The sequence below is a fragment of the Callorhinchus milii genome, unplaced genomic scaffold (assembly GCF_018977255.1).
Source record: "Callorhinchus milii isolate IMCB2004 unplaced genomic scaffold, IMCB_Cmil_1.0 Scaffold2, whole genome shotgun sequence".
Classification (NCBI taxonomy): Eukaryota; Metazoa; Chordata; class Chondrichthyes; order Chimaeriformes; family Callorhinchidae; genus Callorhinchus; species Callorhinchus milii.
Window position 1 is genome coordinate 104,678,229 of NW_024704743.1, and position 23,977 is coordinate 104,702,205.

Consider the following 23,977-nt stretch of genomic DNA (forward strand, 5'->3'; position numbering starts at 1 on the left):
AAAGCAAGCAATTGATTCACATTATGCAATTATACTTTCTCTCCCCCAACCCCTCCTCCTCGTCTCTAGTTTTATACATTCCTGATTTAAGTCCCATAAGTTTCCCCGAGCTAACTTCAATGAGAAAGAAAGCTTGTTATTTTAATATACTTCTTGTTCCTATGCAATTAGAAAATTATTTGTTTGAATTATTGCAATGTTATAAAACTTAAACATATAAGCAACTTACCAGTTTGAATACATTGTGGTTATTATCTGGCCCCGCATAGCAAACAAGTTAATTGTATTGAATTGCTTTGAGAGACTTTGCCCATACAATCTTGGCAACCAGCAACAAAGAGGTTGTTAGTAAAAAAAATAGCAGTGTACTAATCGCGCCTTAAAAAATGACCTGTTTTATCTGAGACACTGTCCGGCGTGGAGAGTGCTATATAAATCCAAGTTGTTGCTGTTGTTGTTGACCTGTTTTATTTTTGTGATTGAACCTGTATCCCTGAAATTTTCTGGGTCTTTTTGCCTGATTTTGAAAGATATTTTTCTCTCTTTCGTTATGGCCGCTTTCCCACCCACTGTTACAGATGGAGAGGGTTAGGCATAAAGTTGTTTCTGGGAAAATGCAAGCTGTTTGCAGTAATCTTACTGCCATACGTTACTTTATTGCTGGCCTCTCTCTCCACACTCAACTAGTATGCAACCTTGGATTTTGGCTGCTCTCTTAAAAGAGTGGACCGTTTTTCTTTATCTTCACCACATCTTCTGCCTCCATTCCTACCTCATCTCCAACACTGGAAAATTCCTGATTCATGCCTTCATCATCTCCAGTTTCGACTTCTCAAATACCCCTATTGCTGATTTCCCCAGCTTCATTATTTGCAAGCTCCAGCTTATCCAAAACTCTGTCGCTTGCATTCTCACCCACACAAAGCTTCACATATTAAATTTCATCTACATTTCACCCCATGCACTTGCACACGGCTTCACATATACACAAAACAGGATATATTTAGCTAGTATCTCACAGACCACTGCCTACTTCCACATGTTTTTTTAACCAAGCTTAAAAAAAGACTTTCTCAAAACTAATAGATATGCACAAGTATTAACAATTTAATTTCATGGTTCACACCTGCTTGCGAAGGGACGAGATGGTCTTCTGCATTTCAGTCACAAAGCTGTTGAAATCCTGAGGAGTCTCATCCACATTCTGCTGAAAATTTGTTGCGTTTGCTAACTCACTCAAGTCTTGTTTGTATCTGTTTAGGAAAAGAGTTCAAATCTTTCGAATGAGAAAAGAACCAATTTTAATATCTGACAAAATAATGGAGTGAAAGTGAAATGCTATAAATTCTCAAAAGGCCTATCATTAACAAAAGTGTGAAACATAATAAACAATGTGCCAAATAAACAATGTTCCAACCTTCAGATGGGACTCAGTGATCTCCTTCACGAGCAGCAAAATGTTAATTGAATTCAGACTGCTTGTTGTAGTGAGGCCATGTGTTGCAGAACATAATTCCCACAGATACATAATATCTGTGTGTCATTGGGATTGAGGTAATATTCTCTGCTAAAGCATGAATTTTCAGATATTGGCGAGGTGAATTTGGACTTGTTTTCCATTATAAACTGACACTGTATAAATTTACCAAAGGAATTCCCCCCTATCCTCTTTAAAGGAAAGGAATTTCTATTGCTGATTCTTATTTAAGCATATGACATTGTGTCCACATATCCTTTTTTCTTACTAAAACACTTTACAGTAAGAAAAACTATGGGTCAATACAGTCTATTATTATGTGAATCTATTACATACACAGTCTACCCTTCACTGGAAAACTTGGTACTATTACTTTCCTCAGCCTTATTAGGCTTAATAAAGCTGTATACAGCATTCAAGTAGTTTATAGCAATAATAATATAATAATATAATAATCCTTGTATTTGGTATAGAGCTTTTCACGTCTTCTCGACATCTTAAAGCGCTTCACAGAATATGCAGTAAAGTGAATTGACCATATGACGTGAAAAGCGCTATATCAAATGCAAGGATTATTATTATTATTATTTGTGGGCGAAACGCGGCAGCGAATTGCACACAGCAGTGTCCCACAAACAGTCATGGATTGAAAATGACCAATTTATTATTGTTTTTTTGTTTGGAATGGGGCAAAATAAAACCTTTAATTGAGGTGAATCTCTAATCATAACACATTTACCAATATTGGCAAATGAGATGATGCCATAATACACTCATACATTTTTAAATGTGTATACATTTACCAATGACCAGGGAAACCTTGGTGTTTTCATCTGAACCTTGTCTGTGTGTCCTACCTCCATTTCTTCTCACCAGGCACCACTTTGGCTTCTCTTCTGTGCCTTTCTTCCGGATAACTGAATTCTGCTGATCGTTTGTTTCGGAACTGGCGTGAAAGCGCACTGAACTGTCCTCGAGTTCTACAATCTACACAAAGCAATCAGGTTCATTTTGAAGCACTGGAACATATTTTGTCATTGTCAACCATGTTCTTATCTCTCTATAACAGGGACCAGCACTAAAGATACAATTGCACATACTTTTTGTACTGTAATGACTATCAGGCTGTTACCTTTGTGCTTTCACAATATGGCTGTTTTTTCATGAAAGCATTTCCACTTTTGCAAAGACCAATTGTTTTCTGCTTTGCTAGATTGCAAAATCCATCACTGAGTGGCAGTGCTTAGCTGCTAATGAAATAATGTGGAATTTAAAAAAAAGTACTGCTGAATGTGAAAGGACTGCAATGTGATTTGCATTCAGTCAGCTAATAAGCACCACATTGAGACCAAAGCAGAAAGACGATCTTTGAAGCTTACAATCTGTTCACAGCCATAATCCAGCAGAAGGTGGGAGAAGGTTACTATGACCTTGAAGGCATCAACTTTGTACCAATAAATTTATGACTTCTATTTAACACACAAGGCTTAGAAGTAGCTTCAGAAAACAGGCACATAAAGACCATACAAACAGTTACACACAACAGGGAAATATTAGTGAAGAGGTTTGTGTGGTTCGTGATTTTAAAGTAGTCAATGCAATGAGCTTTTTCTTCTGTTCAATCTAAAACGGACCTGCGCTAAAGGTTGTTTTGCTATCAGGGTAAATGGTATTGAATTATCTCTTAACTGTTCACATATAATCCCTAGAAGAAGGAAGACCAGACATTTCTGAATTAATTCTGAATGAATGTTAGACTTTTTAAGTAATTAAGTTTAGCTTTGGTATCTATTTGTTGTCCAGAAAAAACTTTTAGACTTCGGGTTGAACAATGGCCATCAATCTGGAGTGTACCAGCTCCATGCATTCTTCTTCCAATTTATTAGTTGATTTTTGTTGTGTATGGGCTCCTCAGGACTCAAGAAAATTAAAATGTAATAATTTCAAGCACTTTAACATTCAATAAGCTGCTGTTACTGAAACAGTTCCTAGCCAGTTAAGATGCTTGTAAATTATTGCTCACAGTTAAATTAATCTCACCAGGAATTTCCACAATTGTCCATGGGAGCAGATTGGGATCCAAGGTCATTTTTAGAGACAAAGTTTGGTGGGACAGAGTGAAGGTTCAGGCCAAAACTTGTGAATGTATGCCCAGTGAAATGTTGATCTTATACTGTGTTTTAGATGGGGTTTGACTTTAGAAATGATTGAATTGTTTAGATGTGTCAGAGGCAAACTCCAAAATGACCATTTTCACTGCTGCTTCCATGACGCTGAGTCTCACCATTCCATTTGTGGCTCACAAACCATGGCTTCTGATGGCCAGTTAGTAGGATGGTAGCTTTAATCCTGAGGTATTTCTTTAGTAAAGCGCATGACCTTGCCAACTAGTATTATGTTGCAAAAGGTGTTAAGAGGGGAAGGGGATCCTTCTACGGCACATCCATGTAATTCCAATTTGATCATTTGCCTCTCTCCCCCCAGCCCCCACCCCAGCCCCCCCCCCACCCCCCCCCCCACCACCACCACTACCATGTACTACAAATGAAACCTTTGATTTCAAGATCAAAGATGCTGGGAGTCAAACTCAAATAATAACAGATTTCAGTTATTATTTACAGCACTGATAGGGAATGTTCGACCCATGAAGCCTACACCAGTGCTAGTTTTTCAAATATCTTTAAGTGCTTTCTCTTTCTTCCCTTTAATAAAATATATCAGAATTTGCAAAAAAATTCTTCAGTCATATTATTAAAAGACTCGCCTCGAACAACAGGTTTTGACACTGTCTTCTCGAGACTAGTCACCAGCCTAGACAGTCTGCTGAGTTGCTGGTGTAAACGGTATAGAGGTTCCCGCAAACCTGGAATAGCAAATGAGTTCTGTAAACTACACAAACGTATTGTACACAGATTACATTTTAATATATGTAAATCATTGGATTGCCTGATTTCTATATTATCTTTCTGTGGCGAAAATAGGTTTTGAATTTTTAATGTGTTTGTTCTACATTTACAACCCACAAAAATCTGCAAAATATTAATATTCATTAAGAAGACAAGAAATTTAATGTTGAGAAATTAGTTACAAGGCAATAATTCCATGAACTGCAGGGGACTAATGATATCATTAACCATAAGAATATAAATGGAACAGTTTCTGGATCTCATCCAAAGCTGCAGATGGAACTATTACCTTTGTCCTTTGTTATTTCCTGATATTTGATTTGTTTAACACATGTCCCAAATTTGTTAATGATGTGAATTGGCTTTCTACAAGGCAATGGGTTTGCAGTGTGTAATGGGCTATAATTCCCTTGTTGTAATGGGAGTAAGAGACTTTAGAAATAGTTTAAGCACCCTAGAAATATGCTGCGTTTCCTCTGTCATCTTAATGACAACAAATGCTTCATGGGTGTACTTTTAAACATTTATAATAGTTATATTTAATGTGCTCATTCTGTTGGTAGGATGCAAGCTTGATAACAATCGTAATATCCTCAATGCTAATTGGGAAGCAGGAAAGTGCCCAGAAAACGTTATTTAATAATCAACATCTGGACCTCTGCTAGATATTGATAGTTCAGATATTAAGTTCATTGTTTAAAGTCTGCATTGTACATATGGTACTACTAACAATCATATTGTACTAATACAGTTTGTACAGTTGAGACTGGATTATAAAAATGACGTGAAGGAAATGGCTATTTTTAAATATGTTCTAGTGGTGCTCCATATTACTTTATTAAATGTGTTCTCCTAAAACATCTAATAATAATAATAATAATAATCCTTGCATTTGATATAGCGCTTTTCACGTCGGGAGGACGTCCCAAAGCGCTTCACAGCACACACTGTAAAGTGAATTGACTGTATATTTGTGGGCGAACGCGGCAGCCAATTGCGCACAACAATGTCCCACAAACAGTCGTAGATTGAAAATGACCAAATTATTATTGTTTTGTTTTTTTGGAGGGATTATTATTAGGCGTGTGGAGTAAGGAAACTTGCCCAAGGTTTCGCCCTGACTGGAATTGAACTCAGGTCTCTCACTTGCAAAGCGAGTGCTCTAACCACTGAGCTACAGGACTCCACAAATATAAATCTCATTCTGCATATTGCACAATCCCTACATCCTTTCCTTTGGTGAAAGTCATGCTGGTTGAAACTTCTACTGCAAAATTAGAACTGCCAACCAACTCGCCTTTGTCCTTGTGCTCACGAACATGCTTGTAGATGCGATTGTAGCGCTGGATAAGCAGTGATACACGGCTATGAAAATCACGAACATTAGATAAGAGACCTGAAAGAAGAGCTTACAACAAATAAATGAGACAATACAAGAACAAATCCCAGGAGGAGCAGACAACAAAAAACACAAGACAAAGGAGACATACATTTAAAGCAAATGCATGCACACACATATACAGACACACACAATTTGGAGCTCACAGAATAGAAAAATTAAAAATAAATGTTCACAAAGGCTCAAGATTAAAAGGCAATTGTTTTAAGATACATGGAAAAGTTTCAATAAGTAATGGGCACCCTTTTCATAAAGAAGAAGCTGGTTAAACTGTTTTTTGTTTGAAGAAGTCTCTTGTATGACAGTGTCATGACAATAATTTTGACACTCACATACAAGAGTTGGTTAATGTTGACACAATTTAGGTTTTGATGCCATGGATTCACACACACATGTACACACAAAAAAAGTTGTAACTAGTGCCCCTTTAACTCTTTACCCAAAGTCAAAGTTTAATTTACAGTTCACTGGGAAACAAGCATTGTGACCTGTGATGGGTCAAAGTTACTTAACCTCATGATACTCTTGCTTCTGTTAATTATCACAAGCTTCAAAATTCTGTCCCGTCATATCTGCATTTACTGACAAGTCCGAGATGTGATTGCTGGTACCCCACCCTCACACCCTGCACCCCCACCTTGCACATGAACAAGCACAACACACACACACACTGCCCACATTTCATCACAGTGGTTGAGCTGTAAGCTGGCCCAAGGCAAGTCCAATGGTATTGTTGGGCTGAGAGCCCAACTACTGTGGGTGGGGAGGAAGGCACACACGGTCAATAAATGAAGACTTCAATGAGGCAGAATTTTCTACAATGTAACTAGAAAATTGCAAAGTGCAATCTGTTCATTAATATTGACTATAGTTATATACTGTATATACCGTACATATATAATTAGGGGGATAATTATAAATAGATAAATAAATGAATGAATACATGAATATAAATAAAATATAGCCTTCCATAATATTTAGCAGGTGCATACAGATGTCCATATTGTCCACTTTCTACACAAGTTTGATGATTCTAATTAAAGGTGAAGTACAAAGAAAGAAATGCACTTTGTAATAACAATGACAATTATATGATGTAAGTTTTCACTTGAAAAGCCACATAAACCCGTGACAAATCATTATTCTCAGCAGCCACACTCACACAATAAACACTTACATCTTAAACAATGGGCTAACAATTCAAAGTGCCCCCGATTGATAGAGCTGATATGTGGAGTTAAGATCAGGAGGACTTAAACTGATAGCCTTCTTCTCATGACAGCCCCTGGTGTAATGCTAAGGAAGCACTGTTAATTGAGGCTTGAAATGGCAATGTCATGTGCCATTCCTTATGATCAATAAAGCCCTCTTGGTACCAATTTCAAAAATTTTAGTTAAATTTGAATAATGTTTCCTCAACAAAATCCACCAGCCCTAATTTCCCCAGGGCCCCACAGTAATTAAGATGTCTAATCTTTGAGCTAGCTCAGCTAAGTGTGCATAAAATCAAATGATTAAATTCTCAGAATTATATATTAGTTTCTTAAACTTTCTTTCAACCAATTTCATCTGGGAAGTAAGCTTTGATCGCAACACCATTTCTCCAGCTGTCGTTTACTTCAGGATTCTGTGGAACTGTTTTGACTCTTACTGTTAACACAAATGTAACCAGAAGTGTATGAAATAACATCCTGTAGATTTCATTCTTTCTGTTTCCAGAGATGACTTATTCACACTATGATGCGCAGTGACATAGTGCCTATCACATCAAGATGGTGTCTCAAAGTGCTTCACAGGATATAATGTAAAGTGTAGTGACTGTGATTTTGTAGTCAAATGCAGCAATCAATTTGCACAGAGCAATATCCCACAAACAGCCATGAAGTGAATGACCAACTTTAATTGGTTACTTGAAAGGAATTAAGTAAAAAGAGGGTTTTCTTTCCTATCAACCTAACTAATGTTTGAATCTCACATGTGATACATTATAGTGAAAGACCACGGACCAAAGGATGGTACCTCTCATAACTCAACGCTATCCCTGCACTGGATTCTCCTTCTGCACTGGATTGTTAGGCTAAACCATGAGCCCAACATATTGCCACAACCCACATTCTTCTGACCTAAATGTGAAAGTGTTACCGACTGAGGCAGGCTGTGTATGAATCAGTTTGAACTTACCTTCACAACAATCTTGCCACATTCGCAAATCGATCCTTGGGATTTCATCGCACCTCACGTATCCATGAGGATAGTCGGCTTTCAAAAAGACATCTGGTTGGACTTGCTGAATATTGTCACCATTGTTGCAGAGCACATCAGCAAGAGAGCTCTGCTTCAACTGTGTGACCTGGGCTGGGGTAAACACACCGGGATTGTCATACCAGAACCTAGAAATAGAAAGGAAGAAATGGAAACCTGAGAGACTAACAGTTGAAAGAAAATGACATGGTCCCTGCAAAGATCTGATTTACAGCAGGATTCATAGGATTACCAAATCCATTTGTGTTAACTGGTGCTAGCTCCATCAGTGGAGCTACACACAATAATCCCAATTCCCTGCTCTTTCCCTGAACTCTTTTATATTCATTTCCTCAGCAAATGTTTCTTTATTTAATCAATTGTCTTTTAACTTTTAAGTTGTTGATTTATCCTATTTTCTTAGCATTTGAGTGTGTGCAGAATTAGGCAAATTCAGTCTTAATTTTGAAGCCATTCTAAATTTTGAAGCCATTTAGAATAAGATTTTAAATTTTAAGTGCTGTTATGTTTTCCACCGCACATTTGACGAGAGTTCTATGTTCTGATGAACCGTGAAAAAGTTTATTTTAACCTCCTTCTCAACTCTTTTGGTAACAATCTTGATGTAACATCTTTTTTTAACCAAATCATAAAGCTGCAAGAATACAATTTCAGTATCTAGCCTCTCAAAACCTTTCAGAATTTTGAAGGCTTGCAACACTTATTTCAAAATGGTTTCTAACTTTTGTTGAAATGCAGAAATAAAACATTGTAAGAGGTTGTCTCAAGCGTTCTCACTCCTACTCCCAAATACTGGTGTTGTACTCAGTCAACGACTAATGAGAGCTGCATGTAACAATTTGAGAATGCCTCCAGGAAAATCTGAGAATAATACAGTAAAAACAGCATCAATAACCATTAAAGTGGCAATGATGGGCCAAATAGTCCTCATTTGGAAGCATGGATCTGTGGTCTACTCCTAACTGCAACTGCTATCATGTTAATTTTTATTTGTTGGCAAAGACAATGCAGTGATGGACACATTGCAGTTGACACATTGCAGTGTTTTGCAACGGGCAATTATGCTTTCATATTTTTTTGTCGGGTTCATAGACGCCTTTTCGCCCCCCAGAAACATCCTGAAAACAAAATCTTGAGCACGATTGCTGCATTTTAAACCCCATTATTATGTCACTTGCAAGTAATGCCACATGCCTCATCTCATTTGAAAATTCAAGATGTTCTACCAGGCTTATTTTCATGACAATCTGGCTACCTTTAAAGTGCAATATTGTGTATGGGTGGACAGAATTGGACAAGATGTGTTCACACTGCAGAATTTCAAGACATATTGAATTGCGAAACCTTGGGCAAGTTTCCTTATTCCACATGCCTAATAATAATCCCTCCAAAAACAAAACAATAATAAATTGGTCATTTTCAATCCACAACTGTTTGTGGGACACTGCTGTGTGCAATTGGATGCCGTGTTTCACCCACAAATGTACAGTCAATTCACAGTATATTCTGTGAAGCGCTTTGAGATGTCTAGAAGACATGAAAAGTATTATATCAAATGCAAGGATTATTATTATTATTGCATACCTTAGAGAGAAAAGAATGAGAACATTTTAGGCAGAACTTAACTTAACTCATGCTTCTGTTGTATGTTAAATATCTCAGAACCCTTTTTAGAAAAAGGTTTTATTTTCAAGAAACCAGGCTAGCTCTGTATTAAATATTTTGTAAAGATCTGAATATTTATTCACAAATGTGCTCAATAAAGATTAGCATGGATCCATGCCAAAGGGATAGACTGGTCTGAATGCAACTGGTTCAGCTGAGCCAAATTAAGGAAATGCTAAACACAAGACCAAATTCCGTAACTGTTTGTTATTTTCTATTAAAAACAACAAAATCGCATCCTGTTTTACTTATCTCATGAGTTATATCAGTGTCGTTATGAATGACGCCAATACCTCACTGCAAGCATGGTATGTTGTGAAGTATGAATGCTTTCAAGGCCCCAAGCAATTTTCCAAGGAAGTTAATCATTTGGCAGGTAATTCTCTATACAAGATCTTGTAGAAATTGTGCGAGTTACTGGTACATTACTTGGGAGTCAGGAGTGTTAGTCTCGGAGTCTGAAAATTTCATTGGAGGACGAGAAAGAAGGCTACCTGCAACATTTGAGATCCAAGTCATAACATTAGGAATAGTGTTAATTCTCCAGGGCATCTCTTCCTGGTTTGCAGCATTTCAATTGTGTTCCTACAGCAAGGTAATGGTATCTCAGAAGTGTAATTATATGGTTTCAATAAATTGTTTTGACAAATTGTTTTGATACTAAGCTAAGATACTAATACAAAGGTCAGGAAGTTATGATGAACCTTTATAAAACACTGGTTAGGCCTCAGCTAGAGTACAGTATTCAGTTCTGTGCACTATACTTTAGGAAGGATGTCAAGGCATTGGAAAGGGTGCAAAGGAGATTTACCAGGATGGTACCAGGAATGACGGACTTCAGTTATCAGAGAGAGGCTAGAGATGCTAGGATTATTCTGCTTGGAGCAGAGAAGATTAAGAGGAGACTTAATAGAAATTTTCAAAATTACGGGGGTATTCCATAGGGTGAACAAGGAGAAACTATTTCCACTGGCGGGTGGGTTGGTAACCCGAGGACACCGATTTAAAATGTTGTTAAAAGAAATCAAGGGGAGGTGAGAAGAATTGTTTTCACACAGCGAGTTGTTCAGATCAGAAATGCATTGCCTGAAAGGATGGTGGAAGCCGATTCGATAAAAACGTTTAGAAGAGAAGTAGATAATTATTTGGGGAGGACAAGTTTACAGGGCTATAGAGAGATGGAGTGGGATTGATTTGGAGTGGTTCTTTTAAAAGAGTTGGCACAGACGTGATGGGCTGAATGGCCTCCTTCTGTGCTGTATAATTCTATGATTCTATGCTAATTAATAAATGGCAAAATATTGTTCTTTTGTTCTTTCTTTCACAATGGTTAGTAAGTTGCAGGGTTGAGGATTCTGATCACCTGAATTTTGGATTCAGAGATCAGAATTATCATACTCTGAATCTAAAGGTTGTGTTCTATATATTATTTGTGATTGTAGAGTGCTGGTGTTAAACAACAGGGGGTCATGCTCACCATGACCATGGGTGATCATGCTCACTAAGGGATGTAGTGTCCTGTTCTCTTTCAATTGAAGTCTGAGAGCTCAAAATCATGTATTTCAAAAGCTGCTCAACGTGAGTTTGTTCGATCAGCTGGGTTTCTGACAAATGTAGTCCTGGCAAGCTTTCCTGCTGCTTATCCAGGTAGGACCACCCTAACCATTAGAGATTTGCTTGCAGGAATTGAGTGGGAAGAATCCCAGACCCCAGTGACTAGTCTGTCCCTTCAAGTCCTGCTGATAAGCCAGTTTGACATATTTCAGCATAAGGTGTACCTGTCGATCCATTATAAGGAAAAATCTTTCAACACCAAAAACATGGTTCTTCATCAGATCATACTATTTATAGGATCATACTTCAACACCCAGGGCTCTGTCCTTGGCCCTCTCTTCTTTAATATCTACATGCTCCCCCTTGGTGACATCATCCGGAGACATGGGGTCAATTTCCACATGTATGCGGATGACACCCAACTCTATCTTTCTGCCTCCACCCTCAACTACAGGACCACTGCTGTCCTGACAGACTGCCTGTCTGACATCAAGTCCTGGGTGAGGGCAAACTTCCTACAGTTGAATATGAACAAGACTGAGGTCCTCCTGATTGGCTCGCGCCAGCGCCTCTGCACCTCAGGCTCTGGCAGCATCAACCTCAATGGTTGCACACTTCAAATCACCAAGCCAGTCAGGAACTTAGGTATCTTGTTCGACCCTCAACTTTCTTTTCTTCCCTACATCCAAGCCATGATCCGCTCTGCCTTCCCTCACCTCCGTAACATCGCCCGACTCCGCCACTAACTCACCCCTCAGGCCGCTGAAACTCTTGTTCATGCCTTCATCACATCCAGGCTCGACTATGCAAACACCATGGTTGTCAGCCTTCCCACCTCTCCTCCACAGGCTGCAGATATTCCAGAACACTGCAGCCCTTGTCCTCTCCCGCACCAAACTCTGTGACCCCATCTCCCCCATTCTTGTCTGACTCCGTTGGCTCCCTATCCTTCAGAGGATCCAGTTCAAAATCCTGATCCTCATCTACAAAGCCCTTAATGGTCTCGCCCCACCCTATCTCTGTGACCTTCTAACCCCCTACCAACCCACCCGCTCCCTCCACTCAATCGGCTCCAGCCTGTTCCACGTCCCCCGACCCACCCATTGGCGGGAGAGCCTTAAGCCACTCTGCCCCCAACCTCTGGAACTCCACCCCTCAATCACTCCACCTCGCCCCCTCCTTAGCCTCCTTCAAGTCCCGCCTCAAGACCCTCCTCTTCGACCATGCCATCGGCCATCCCCCTTCCCCTCCTTTCCCTTCTCCCCCCTGACCCGAGCTCAGGTCTGAAATGCTGTACACTGTCCAGTGCCTTGGGATGTCCTCCCGATATAAAAGGCGCAATACAAATGCAATCTTGTTGTTGTTGTTGTTACTCTATAAGGGAATATGCATAAAATAATATAAATCATTTTTATTTAAGCTTAAAATCAATACCATATAATAATACTGTTTGTATCTCTGCACTTTGCACTTCTTGAGACTTATTTTTTTCAATACACCTGAGCCAAGATACCAAACAGCAACAATATGAGAAGAGATCAATCTTCAAACAGTGATGAAGAAATGAACCATCCATCATTGAGGCAGCAGTGCAAGAGAAAAAAACAATTTAGCTTTGTTGTGCATCTCCAAATCCATTTGTGTTTGCAACATTTCTGAGTTATTAGGCTGAACATCTCTCAAAGAGCTTTATTATTATACATCACTGGCTTCATTGCACATGATCTATTGTTCCTAGGAGTGCTTTACCTGTCACCATCCCTCAGCCGCTTAAACTGAGTGACAAACAGACACATGAGGGTAGGACCCACTCGTGTACCAGGAATTATATCTTCTACCATCAGGGCAGGCCAGAGATCAATATTCTGTGGTGTGCCATACAGCCTGAAACAAGAAAGGTTAGATGTCAGACATTGTAATCCACATTAGTTGAATATTTTGACAGTATTTCATGAAAAACATACACATAAATGGAGCAATTAAAACTAAATGAAAGATTCCTTTCACAACAGAGGTCAAGACTGAGATATGATTACATCAACGGTGATATTCAGCATATTGACCAAAATGTGATCAAAAGCATTTGCCACTTATCATTAGCATTACATGGCCATCGATAGTGAGAATATCAGTATCTGGTTCTGTTGATAGCCGTCTCACTTCTAAGTCAGAAAATTGTGAGTACAAAGCCTATGTCAGGCCTTGGAAATCATATAGACCAGGCTGACACTCCAATGCTGTGCTGAGGGTATGCTGCATTGTTGGAGGTACCGTCCTTTGGATGAGACGTTAAAACCAAGACTCCCAGTGTTTGTTCAGGTGGATGTTAAAGATCTCAGGGCACTATGCAAAAAGAGAAGGGAATTTCTCCCAGTGTCCTGGCTAATAATTCCCCAAATAAAATTGTTCATTCACTTTGCAGCTGTTTGTGGGGCATTTCGATGTGCAAATTGGCTGCCACATTGCCACAAAACACATTTGCCACAAAACTCAGTCAGTACACTTTACAGTATATTCTATGAAGCACTTTGGGATGTCCTCATGATGTGAAAGGTGGTTATACTAAATGTAAGTATTATTATTAACTACATCTGACCTTATTATTGGTTGACATGATAATTATCACCAGTGATATTATCACCTGCCACAGCTTTGACCTTTTATTCTATAATGTCTACAATCAAATGTTAAGTGTTGCACTATTTTGTGGAGTCCTGTAGCTCAGTGGTTAGAGCGCTCGCCTCGCAAGCGAGAGATCTGGATTCGATTCCGGCAGAGCAAAACCTTGGGCAAGTTCCCTTACTCCATACGCCTGATAATAATCCCTCAAAAAAAACAATAATAAATTGGTCACTTCCATTCATGACTGTTTGTGGGACACTGCTGAGCGCAATTGGCTGCCGCGTTTCGCAGACAAATATAATCAATTCACTTTACAGTATATTCTGTGAAGTGCCTTGAAGCATCTAGAAAATGTGAAATGCGCTATATCAAATGCAAGGATTATTATTATTTTTATTTTGTGACAGAGCTCAACTTTCTCTATGTTTTCTAATCACATCAGAGTTTAAGTATAACTAGTCCAGGAACATCATTTATCTTCTTCACTCAATCATTCTTTGATGTCTCTGAGAAGAGGCTATCATATGATGCAACTTTAAATTAAATGTTCAGCAATAAGTGATATGATACAGATGTCCAAAGTTTAGATTTACTTGAGTAGGTTATGGTTAATAATACAATCCTATGTTTAAATCATTTTTATTACTGTAATCTTAGTTTTTATTTGGTCAGCCAGGTGTCTGGCACATGTGCAAACCCATCATCATGCTTATGAGTATGCAAACCAAATTTAACTTTCACACAAGAAATCCACCCATATATGGAAGTTTCCCTGTGTCTGAAATGGAATGTGCACTCTCTCCATGGAGGAGTCTACACTGCTTACCTAATTCCAGAGAGTATTTGCTACTAGTTAGCAAAAGCCAAGGCTTGGGGACCCCGGAATATGTATTGGGGTACTGATGGGAGTCCATCCAGCTAAAACCAATAGCTTGCCATTGAAAGCATTATCTGACAAGCTTATTGCTGCTTGTCCAGTTAGGACCATTCTTTCCTTTAGGGCATTGGCTTGTAGGGTTAATAGCAGATGAATAGGATGAATCCTGCTCCCAGTGTCTGCCCCTCCAGGTCTTGCTGATGAAGCAAGCTAGCTGGTCTGTCATCTGCAGTGTCCTGGAATACTGGCTCAGGAGCTAGACTACTGAGACTGCTAAGGAGAGTGGACCCGGTTCTGACATTCCATTGCCAACACATCACTTTGGAGTCAGCTCAGCCCATAAGGAGATCCCACTTATCCTCCCAAAGGAGAACAGTAACTAGTTGGTCATTTGACATAACAGGCACAGGTTTGAGCCATTACTAGGTGATTATCAAGTATCAGGAACTCCATATGAGCTTCTTGGTGAGCAGCACAGCTCAGGAATGAAATGTGTGAGAGCACTGACACCATTCCTCCTTCTCACAATTTAGACACACATCCCTCCGCATTGAGTGATATTCCAGCAGTTGGTGGTCTGGAGCTTGAGCAGCAGCTGGTTACCTCACTCCCTATCAAGGAGGATACCGAGCTCTAGATTTATGAGTGTATGTTCACGGATCCGGACTCCAGGTAATGTCTTCCAGCATTTGTTGTCCCACGCTTCATAATTTCCTCATCAGCTATCTGAAGGATATCTGCCTTCAGCGTAGTGGGAAGAGCATTGAAGGACAAATTGCAACACTCCAGCAACCTTGATGTTCACGAGCTCCAAGTCCAATGTGACATACCAAGCTTACCAGCAGTTTATGAACACTCATCCATTTTATTATATTATAAATTGTTGTATCCTTCATTTTGTTTATTTCTAATTATAATCCTTACTTTTGATACTTAATCACTTCATTGGAGCATCTCAAATTACTTCACAAGATTTTACTCTAATATGTAGTGACTGTATTTATAGGTGAATTGGGCACCCAATTTGCACACAGCAATGTCGTACAATCAGCCATGAATTAAATTTTTATCTGGGGGGTTGTTGGCCACAACACCAGGAGAAACTCCATTCGTCTTTTCGAATAGTGTCATGGGATCTTTAACATCTACCTGAACAGGTAAACAGGATGGCACTTCTGACAATGCAACATTCCCCAGCACTGCACTAGGAGTGTTAGTCCAGACTATCAAAGTTTGAACGTGAGGCTTGAACCCACAATCTTGTCAACCTGAGACAAAAGTGCTACGAAATGAACCAGGCTGACACCAGAGTTCTGCCTACATCCAGTAAATATTTGTCATTGTGTGTTTATGGATCAAGAAAATTGCTCCATGAGCATCTACTTTGATTCTCCTTTTCATGGTTCTAATGTATTTTTCTTGCTAGAATTATGAATAAATTATTTGAATGGAAGACTTGCAGCTCATTTTGTAAACCACACTCCCATGTTGCTCTGACTAGCTAAAGATGAAAGGGATTTATACATAAACTGTGCATCAATGAGGTCATCATTTAGCCACTATTAAACAAAATGATGTAGCCCGGGGCTGACGTAAGTGAGTAAAGAGGGAGCTCTGTAGTCCAGAGGAACAAGAAACACATCAGAAAGATGTACACTGGAGGAAATAAAGAGAAAACAAGTAAGATTGTGAAAGGAATGACTTCACCACTTTGGCTTTAGCTCCTAAACACAAAACACCCACACTTTCCATATTTTGCCCATAAATATACAGTCAATTCACTTTACAGGATATTCTGTGAAGCGCTTTGAGACATCAAGCAGACTTGAAAAGCGCTATATCAGATGCAAGGATTATTATTATTATTTGCTTATATGTTTCAAACAGTAGTTGAATTTTAAGACACAAATACTGTTAAAGTTGCACATCTGATTGATTTTTTACAAATGGGTTTCAGTTTAGCTCAATCGGCAGCATGCTTGTTTCTGAGACAGAAGATTGTGAATTCCTGCCCTTAGTTATGACTTGAGCCCACTGTCTAATGTGCTGCTCCAGTGCTGCATTGTCAAGGGTGCCATTATCTGGAAGAGATGTTGAACTAAGCTTCTGAATATCTGCTCTTTAAACTAAACATCACATGACAAAAAAAGGGCGTTTCTCCCAGCCAACAATCATTCATTTAATGCCTGCCACAACTGTCTACAAAAACAGCCAGTAACCTTGAAAGCAGCTACTTTGACATGTTTTGATGATTAGGCACTGTAGTATCTGACACATACAAGGATTGCGACAGCAAAATCTCTACAATAAAATGTTTTCCCCTTTTCATTTAGGACTCTGTTGCATCTCAAGGATCACTTGAAAGGCACAACATGTCCGGATCTACATTTCCTAGATCCAATGTTCATACTAAGCTTTTCTGCCTTTAATTATTTTTAACAGGAGCTTGACTTCAGAGTAATGTTTTCGAAAAAAAACTGTATAACCGTAGAAATTTATTATAAGATAACTATTTCATTACCTTAGTTTTTGAAGAGTCTGAAGCTGTTTTCTTTTTATACACACTGTAGTTATCAAATTTAGAGATATATTGCACTGTTTTGTAGAAATTAGATAACATAATAATAATCTTTGCATTTGATATCTTATCACATCATCAAGTGGCCTCAAAACGAATCACAGATATCCTAAAAAGTGGTGTGACTGTATTTTGAGGACAAATGTGGTAGCCAACTTTCAGACAAAAATGTCCTATATGAAGTGAGTAACCAATTTTATTGGAGGGATTGTTGGCCAGGACACCGAGAGAAACTCCCTTCTCTTTTTGAGTAAAGCCATGGTATCTTTAACGTCCACTTGAACAGGCAAACAGGACTTTGGTTTAATGTCTCATTCCAAGATCAGCATCTTTGGCAATGCAGCACACCCTATGACTGCATTGGCATGTCAGCATAGATCATATGGATTCCAAATTTCGACATGGGGCTTGAACTCACAACCATCTCACTCAGAGGTGAGAATGCTACCAACTGAAGCAAGCTGACACACAGATCAGATTTTTTTTGCCATATTCTATCATAGATCTTTGCACAAATATGTTATGATTATCTAAACATGTTTTTCCAGTTGTAAAAGGCTTGTAGTTGGCACAGGAGCTAAATCATACAGAGCTACTTTACAGTTCTCTATTCTTGCCTCCAAGTCAAAAGTTTATGGGTTCATGTCTCATGCAGCATGTTCAACTCACATAGAAAAGCAAATACTATAATGACTCCAGTGCTTAAAATGCACTCAATTGTTCAAGGTACCATCTTTCGAATGAGATGTTAAGTTGAGGTTGCTTGCTCAGGAAGATATTTAAAATCTTATAGGACACTATTCAAAAAGAGAAGGGAGTTTCTCCCGGTGTCCTGGCCAACAATTCCCCAAATGAATTTGATCATTCATTTCATGGTTGTTTGTTGGACTTTACTGCCAACAATGGCCACAATGTTTGCTTAAGATAAATGTCCTTACACTAGATGTTTGCTAACAAATGCACAGTCACTTCTTTTTATATCAAAATCTTGTTAAGGGGTTTTAGATGTCTCTACGACATGATAGAGCGTTAAATACACTCAATCAAATGCAAGAATTATGATCGTGAATGTTTCCTCTGAAGTGATTTGATCTGCTGAGTGTTCCTAGTGACTTTCGTTTCGTTTCAGATTTCCAGCATCTGCAGCATTTTGCGTTTTATTTATGTATGCTCATTAACAGTAAGTTTAAAGGGCAGGTTTTTAACCACTATTTTGTATAATTGCTAAAATCTCACCAACATAAAGTGATGCATCATAGAAATAGCCCATTTGGCCCAACTAGTCCATGCCTGTGCTTATACTTCACATGAACCTCAATTCCTCGAATTTCCTACTCCTATAACCCTCTATTCCCTTCTTCCTCATGAGTTTACTCTTCAATACATTGAAGCACAACTTCTGACAGTGAGTTCCAAAGTCTCACCACACTCTGCATGAAGAAGTTCCTCTTAAACTCCCTATTAGATCTACTACTGTCCCCCGTATATCTATGCCCTCCAGTTGTAGACTCGCCAACAACTGGAAGCAACCTACCATTATCCAAACATACACCTTGTCCAATTCTCTCATAATCTTAAACAGGGGAAAATAAAGTAAAAACAAATAAAAGATGAAGGATAAAACCTCATAAATTTAAAAAATATATAAATTTCCCTGCTCTCGAGCAGAGAGCCCAGCAGACCGAGGACGTACCTGAGTGAGGAAGGAACAGAGTGGGAATTCTGTGCACGAATTTGGTGAGAGGGGAATTTGATGCAGAGGGGGACAGAGATACATAAATATAAAATATATAATATTTATATTAAAATAATAAAAAACGTGTCTGGGAATATAGCAGGGCAGCTGAGGCCTGTTGCAGCACAATATGTACCATGTGGGAACTCAAGGATGCTTTGTATGCCCTGGACAAACACATGTGTAGGAAGTGCCTCCCACTGCTCAAGCTTGAGCTCAGAGTTTCTGACAAGGAGAGGCTGGTGTCACTACATTGCATACAGGAGGCTGAAGAGTTGATGGATCGAACGTTTCAGGAGATGGTCACCCCACAGCCACAGAGGCTTCAGAAGGAGAGTGGTGGGTGACAACCCAGCATGGTAGGAAGAGGGGATAAGTAGTAAAGAAATCCGCTGAGAGTGTGGCACTTACAAATCAGTTCCCTACACTGAATACTGATGAGGGTGATGACACCTCTGGGAAGAGGAGTCAAAAGCAAATGGATGCACGGGAGGAGGGGTGGTGGACAGGAAAGAGTGTCAATGCAATCGTTACACAGCGAGTTGTTTGGATCTGGAATGCAGTGCCTGAAAGAGTGATGGAAGCCAATTCAACAACAACTTTTAAGAGAGAGATGTAGATAGTTATTTGGGGAGGACAAATTTGCAGGGCTACAGGGAGAGAGTGGGGGAGTTGGATTGATTTGGTTAGCTCTTTTCAAAAAGCCGACACGACAAAATGGGCCAAATGGCCTCCTTCTGTGCTGTATAATTCTATGATTCAATGACCTCTATCAGGTCCACCCTTAATTTCCTGGATTCTGGCAGGATGAGATTTAACAGCTACCCTTAACTCCAGCATTTCTCAGTAGGAATCACTCACCTCTTGAGTTTAGCTCTAACTTCTGGGCTCTTGATTTCATTCTTTAGGTCCTCAAACTCTTGGATGGAACTCATATTACAGTAAACCCTGTAGTCAGTGTAGGCAGGGATCCCATGATCACGTCCTCTCTGGATGTTCATTGCTGCCAAATCCAAAGCTACAGTATGGGCCATGGAAAAAAGCCTCTCGGTCAATTCCAAGTTGAGAAGCTCTGATGGGACCCTCATTTTCCCAGAAATGGCGTAGAGGCCACGGAGCAGCGGATCAATGCCACCCTCTTGTACAAGCCTAAATGGAGAGAAGAAAGCTTTGTGGAGTGGAAGATGTCCTTCTGGAATTGGCTGAAAAGACTCATTTAGTCGATGGAGAATAGGATTAATCATTGTGTGACCGAACCGAAAAGCTGCTGTGGCGAAAGCATTCAAGATAGCACTGTTCACATTTGGGTTGTAGCCCTTATAATCTCCCATCATTTTCATTCCTACATCACCAAGGATTTTGGGAAGCCAGTGGTTGTATGTGATGTGCTGCATCTGCGCTCCGACTATTTTCCGAGCCTCATGGTAGATAGTGTCGCCATCCCAGTGAGGGTTCAGTATCCGCAGTTCTGTGGCAATGCGATTATGCTCACGGAACCATAAGGTGTGTATGGCGGTCAGGGCGATCTGTTCATTGGCTCTATGATCCCCCGTAAGGAAGCAGGGGATAGGGCTTTCGTTCTCATCCCTCATGCACTCTGTGGGTCCGCCGGTGGCAAAAGGCAATAGGTGTTTACCAGACCTTGGTACGACCTCGCCTCTCTTTAACAGGCCACGCTGATTTGTAAGGTCTCTGAGTTCCCTGGATTCGTGCTTTGTGCTGCCATAGACATTTGACGCATCTATGTACGATGATAGGTGATTGATCTGCTCTCTGGCATATACACTCTTCATTAGCAAGGAAGTCATGCCACTCCCACAAACCGGACTGGAGCGAACAAAAAACATGCACCTCGCGTTCCTTACCCGTGGGTCATTTTTCGGAACCATTATGGGGAAACAGGGGGGATCATTGCTGCACACAGAGCTGCAAGGCTGACCATCTGAAAAACGTGACATACTGAGAGCAGGCACCGTCAGGTCCAAGTCATGGTCCAAGAATTGGCCCCATTGCATCAGAATGTGTGTAAATCGGTCATCTGGCGTTATGGTCTCTGTGCCAACCATTGCTGTTGAAACAAGGCGAGGTAGAGGGAGGCGGTAACCATTGTACAAGCGGTTGGGTTCTGTTCCCCGAGGAAGGCTGAAGCCATTTTCATAGACGGGTTTGAGAATTCTCTGGAATGCGGTCAGTGACGCCCCCCACATGGAATGCTGGAGGTTGTTACACGTGCCATCGTGGGTTCGATACTTTTGGTGGAAGCAGATGTCTGAGCAGTTTGGGAAGCGTCTGTGAGCCGTGCACCCAGAAAGATTGGCGATTAAGTCAAGATAACGTGGGGAAACCAGGTCATTGTAACGGAAATCTGAAACAAACCAGATAAATGAAAGCTGTTAGTTAACCACTTTAAATTGGAAAGTAGTTTCCCCCCAACCCCCCTCCCACCCGAGGATTTTGAAGAAGTCATCTGAACATTGGAAGAATAAGAGACCGTTCTTTTAGCTTGATCCAGTCACTTAAAATGTAAAAACCTATTTGTTAGAGCATGGAATACACGAACAAATCACAAGTGTCAAACATATCTTACAAATATTATTGTTGTGTAAGGTGCTGTACACAATGCCGAATTAAAAAGAAGACCATACAAGTTTGAATACCTCATTCAAACTGGTTTTAACTCTTTGCTGCAAAGAGGGACAAAAGTCCCTCATATTCACCATTAGTTTCAATAGAAATGACGAAACATTCATGGAAACTGGTTGGAAGCAGCTCAGTTCCAAGTGGTTGGATTGCTCCCATTGGAATTGCAAGCTGTTCAAGCTCACTTTTCAACTAGGAAAGAAGTCTGGTAACAATAACTTGTCGATGTCGTCATTTCTTATCCCAGCACATGTTCCTGGTCAGGAGAAAATCTGGGAGTGTCGGAGTGACTGAAGCCTGTTTATTAAAGCTCAACTTGCCTCAAAGCCAATACTGGCAACTCCAATGTGACTACAGCAGTTTCAACCGAGGAATGGTTTCAAGATGAAAGTAAAAAATCCTTGTATTTGGGAGATCACCTTTCACGTCAGGAAGATGTCCCAACGTGCTTCACAAGATATATCATAAAGTGGAGTGACTGTGTTTTGTTGGCAAAGTAATCTAAAGTTCAACACCCAAAGACTGAGGCAACAGTTTAGAGTAATGACTTCACACAAGTTGAAAACACATATGGTATTGTTTTGAAAAATATTTCCATTCAATTTTGTTTCAGAGAAATATAATCATGAATTATGGTTTTGTTATGATCAGTAAATGTTTCTTTTTAAATATTGTCAACAAGATGTATTTTAAGGAGCCTTTTTAAAGTGATGAAGTGCTCTGTGGCCCCAGTCACGGGTGCTGGGTTTAAACTGGCGCACCGTGAGGGTGGATCTCTGATGTTCGGGTGGTTTCAGAAAATCGTAGAGGTAGAGTGAGGCAAGACCATGGAGGGATTTAAAGGTTAGGATGAGGATCTTATATAATAATAATAATAATAATCCTTGCATTTGATATAGCGCTTTTCATGTTGGGAGAACGTCCCAAAGCGCTTCACAGAACACACTGTAAAGTGAATTGACTGTATATGTGTGGGCGAACGCGGCAGCCAATTGCGCACAGCAATGTCCTACAAACAGTCGTAGATTGAAAATGACCAATTTATTACTGTTTTTGGTTTTGGAGGGATTATTATTAGGCGTGTGGAGTAGGAAACTTGCCCAAGGTTTCGCTCTGCCTGGAATTGAACTCAGGTCTCTCGCTTGCAAAGCGAGTGCTCTAACCATTGAGCTGCAGGACTCTTGTATTCGATCCCCTGGGGGATGGTGAGCCAACAAAGCTGGGTGAGGATGGGGGGTGATAGGCTCTTGGAACCTGGTGTGGGAGAGGACACGAGCTGCAGACCTCTGGAATGTCTGCGGCTTATAACAATTATAATAATCATGTCTTCGAGACATCTTAAAGCATTTAACAGAATATGCTGTAAAGTGAATTGACTGTATATTTTGTGGATGAAACGCATCATCCAATTGGACACAGCAATGTCCCACAAACAGTCGTGGATTGAGTGACCATATTATTATTATTTTTGGAACGGATTATTAATCACGGAAAAACGATCGACTAATCGACTAACAACTGGGTTCCTATTTACGTTTTTTGTAAAGGACAGTGTTGGGTAGTTCAGAAAGCAAAAAGTTGAAATTGTCAAGTCAGGGCACTCAACTAATTTTAGGGGAAGATGGGCATCTGGAAGGATGAGATCAAACAGGCTGAAAGGCTTTCTTCATTTCTTCAATTGAACCAACCTTGTGATCGTGTTAGTAAACTGAGTCCCATTTGCGCACAATATCAGGAGCATAACTAGGTCCCCACCCACCAGGTCAGCTATAGAACATGATGTGGCATTATAGGGGGGTCGCGGAGTGCGGAAGAAGGGGGAGACTATGGAGAAGGAAACATTTGTTCGAACAAGTTGATCAAAAACAAGTTTCTTCTTTAAAAGGGGTAGAAAATAATCTTTCCAGTTACAATTTGAAGTGGAGTGGAAAATGAGATGGGATGTGATAATAATTAGTGAAAATTGTGATCCAAACCAGCCTTTAATTGTCTACTGGTTTTGCTGGCGTTGAACATCCCAACCTTCGGCACAGTTGTTTGGCTGAAACTTCTGGCTGTTGTGAAACCCAAGTGTTTCAGGGTGTCTTCACACACACTCAGTCATTGCTAGATCAATATATCACAATGCAGCACTATTGAGCGTAATAACCAGAACAGTAAGTGTATATTGAACGGTAGTATCTTGCAAAGAGCAGAGGAACACAGCGACTTGAGAGTACAGATACATTAATTCTTGAAAGTGCACAAGTGTAAAGACTAAAA

The 23,977-nt window shown here is 39.9% G+C and overlaps 1 protein-coding gene across 1 annotated transcript in view; it reads right to left on the bottom strand.

Annotated features, from left to right (window-relative positions):
* Positions 1–23,977, bottom strand: part of LOC103186711 (peroxidasin homolog) — a 220,685-nt gene that overhangs the window by 7,694 nt on the left and 189,014 nt on the right. The window contains exons 17-21 of the mRNA XM_007905901.2: positions 19,937–21,440; positions 13,013–13,147; positions 7,964–8,172; positions 2,335–2,464; positions 1,127–1,253 (exon numbers count right to left, since the gene is read on the bottom strand). Coding sequence (XP_007904092.1) covers positions 1,127–1,253; positions 2,335–2,464; positions 7,964–8,172; positions 13,013–13,147; positions 19,937–21,440 — 2,105 coding nt within the window. The remainder of the gene's footprint in view (positions 1–1,126; positions 1,254–2,334; positions 2,465–7,963; positions 8,173–13,012; positions 13,148–19,936; positions 21,441–23,977) is intronic.